Source organism: Eurypyga helias, unplaced genomic scaffold (assembly GCF_000690775.1).
Source record: "Eurypyga helias isolate BGI_N326 unplaced genomic scaffold, ASM69077v1 scaffold36225, whole genome shotgun sequence".
NCBI classification, from domain to species: Eukaryota; Metazoa; Chordata; class Aves; order Eurypygiformes; family Eurypygidae; genus Eurypyga; species Eurypyga helias.
In genome coordinates this window covers 1-306 of record NW_010251398.1, presented here as the reverse complement: position 1 = coordinate 306, position 306 = coordinate 1, and the positions used below count along the sequence as shown (strand labels likewise).

The 306-nt window shown below is 62.4% G+C and overlaps 1 protein-coding gene across 1 annotated transcript in view; it reads left to right on the top strand.

Annotated features, from left to right (window-relative positions):
- Window positions 1–204, top strand: part of LOC104509925 (nuclear envelope pore membrane protein POM 121-like) — a gene marked incomplete at both ends in the record, with an annotated part of 7,264 nt that extends 7,060 nt beyond the window's left edge. Inside the window, one exon of the mRNA XM_010152025.1 lies at window positions 125–204. Within this exon, the coding sequence (XP_010150327.1) occupies window positions 125–204 (80 nt within the window). The remainder of the gene's footprint in view (window positions 1–124) is intronic.
- Window positions 205–306: the final 102 nt, after the last annotated feature.

The window sequence follows — 306 nt, the reverse complement described above, 5'->3', positions numbered from 1 at the left end:
ACCGTTGCTGTGACCACCACGACCCCTCTCTTCAAACCCATCTTCGGCGCTCTGCCGAAAAGCGAGAGCACAGCGCCCGGTACGGCTGTTGTCTCTGCCACCATCACCATGTCTGCGAGCTCAGGCCCTTCCACGACATCCTCCACCACCACCATGTTCAAGCCGATCTTCGGCGGCGTCACCGCGAGTTCATCTCCCGTGAAGGTCTCTCCTTTCGCCTTCAAACCAACGTCACAGCCAGCCTCGGCCGCAGATCTGCCCGCGGCCTCCACCACTACCCCGCCCGGATTCACGGGGCTACCTCAC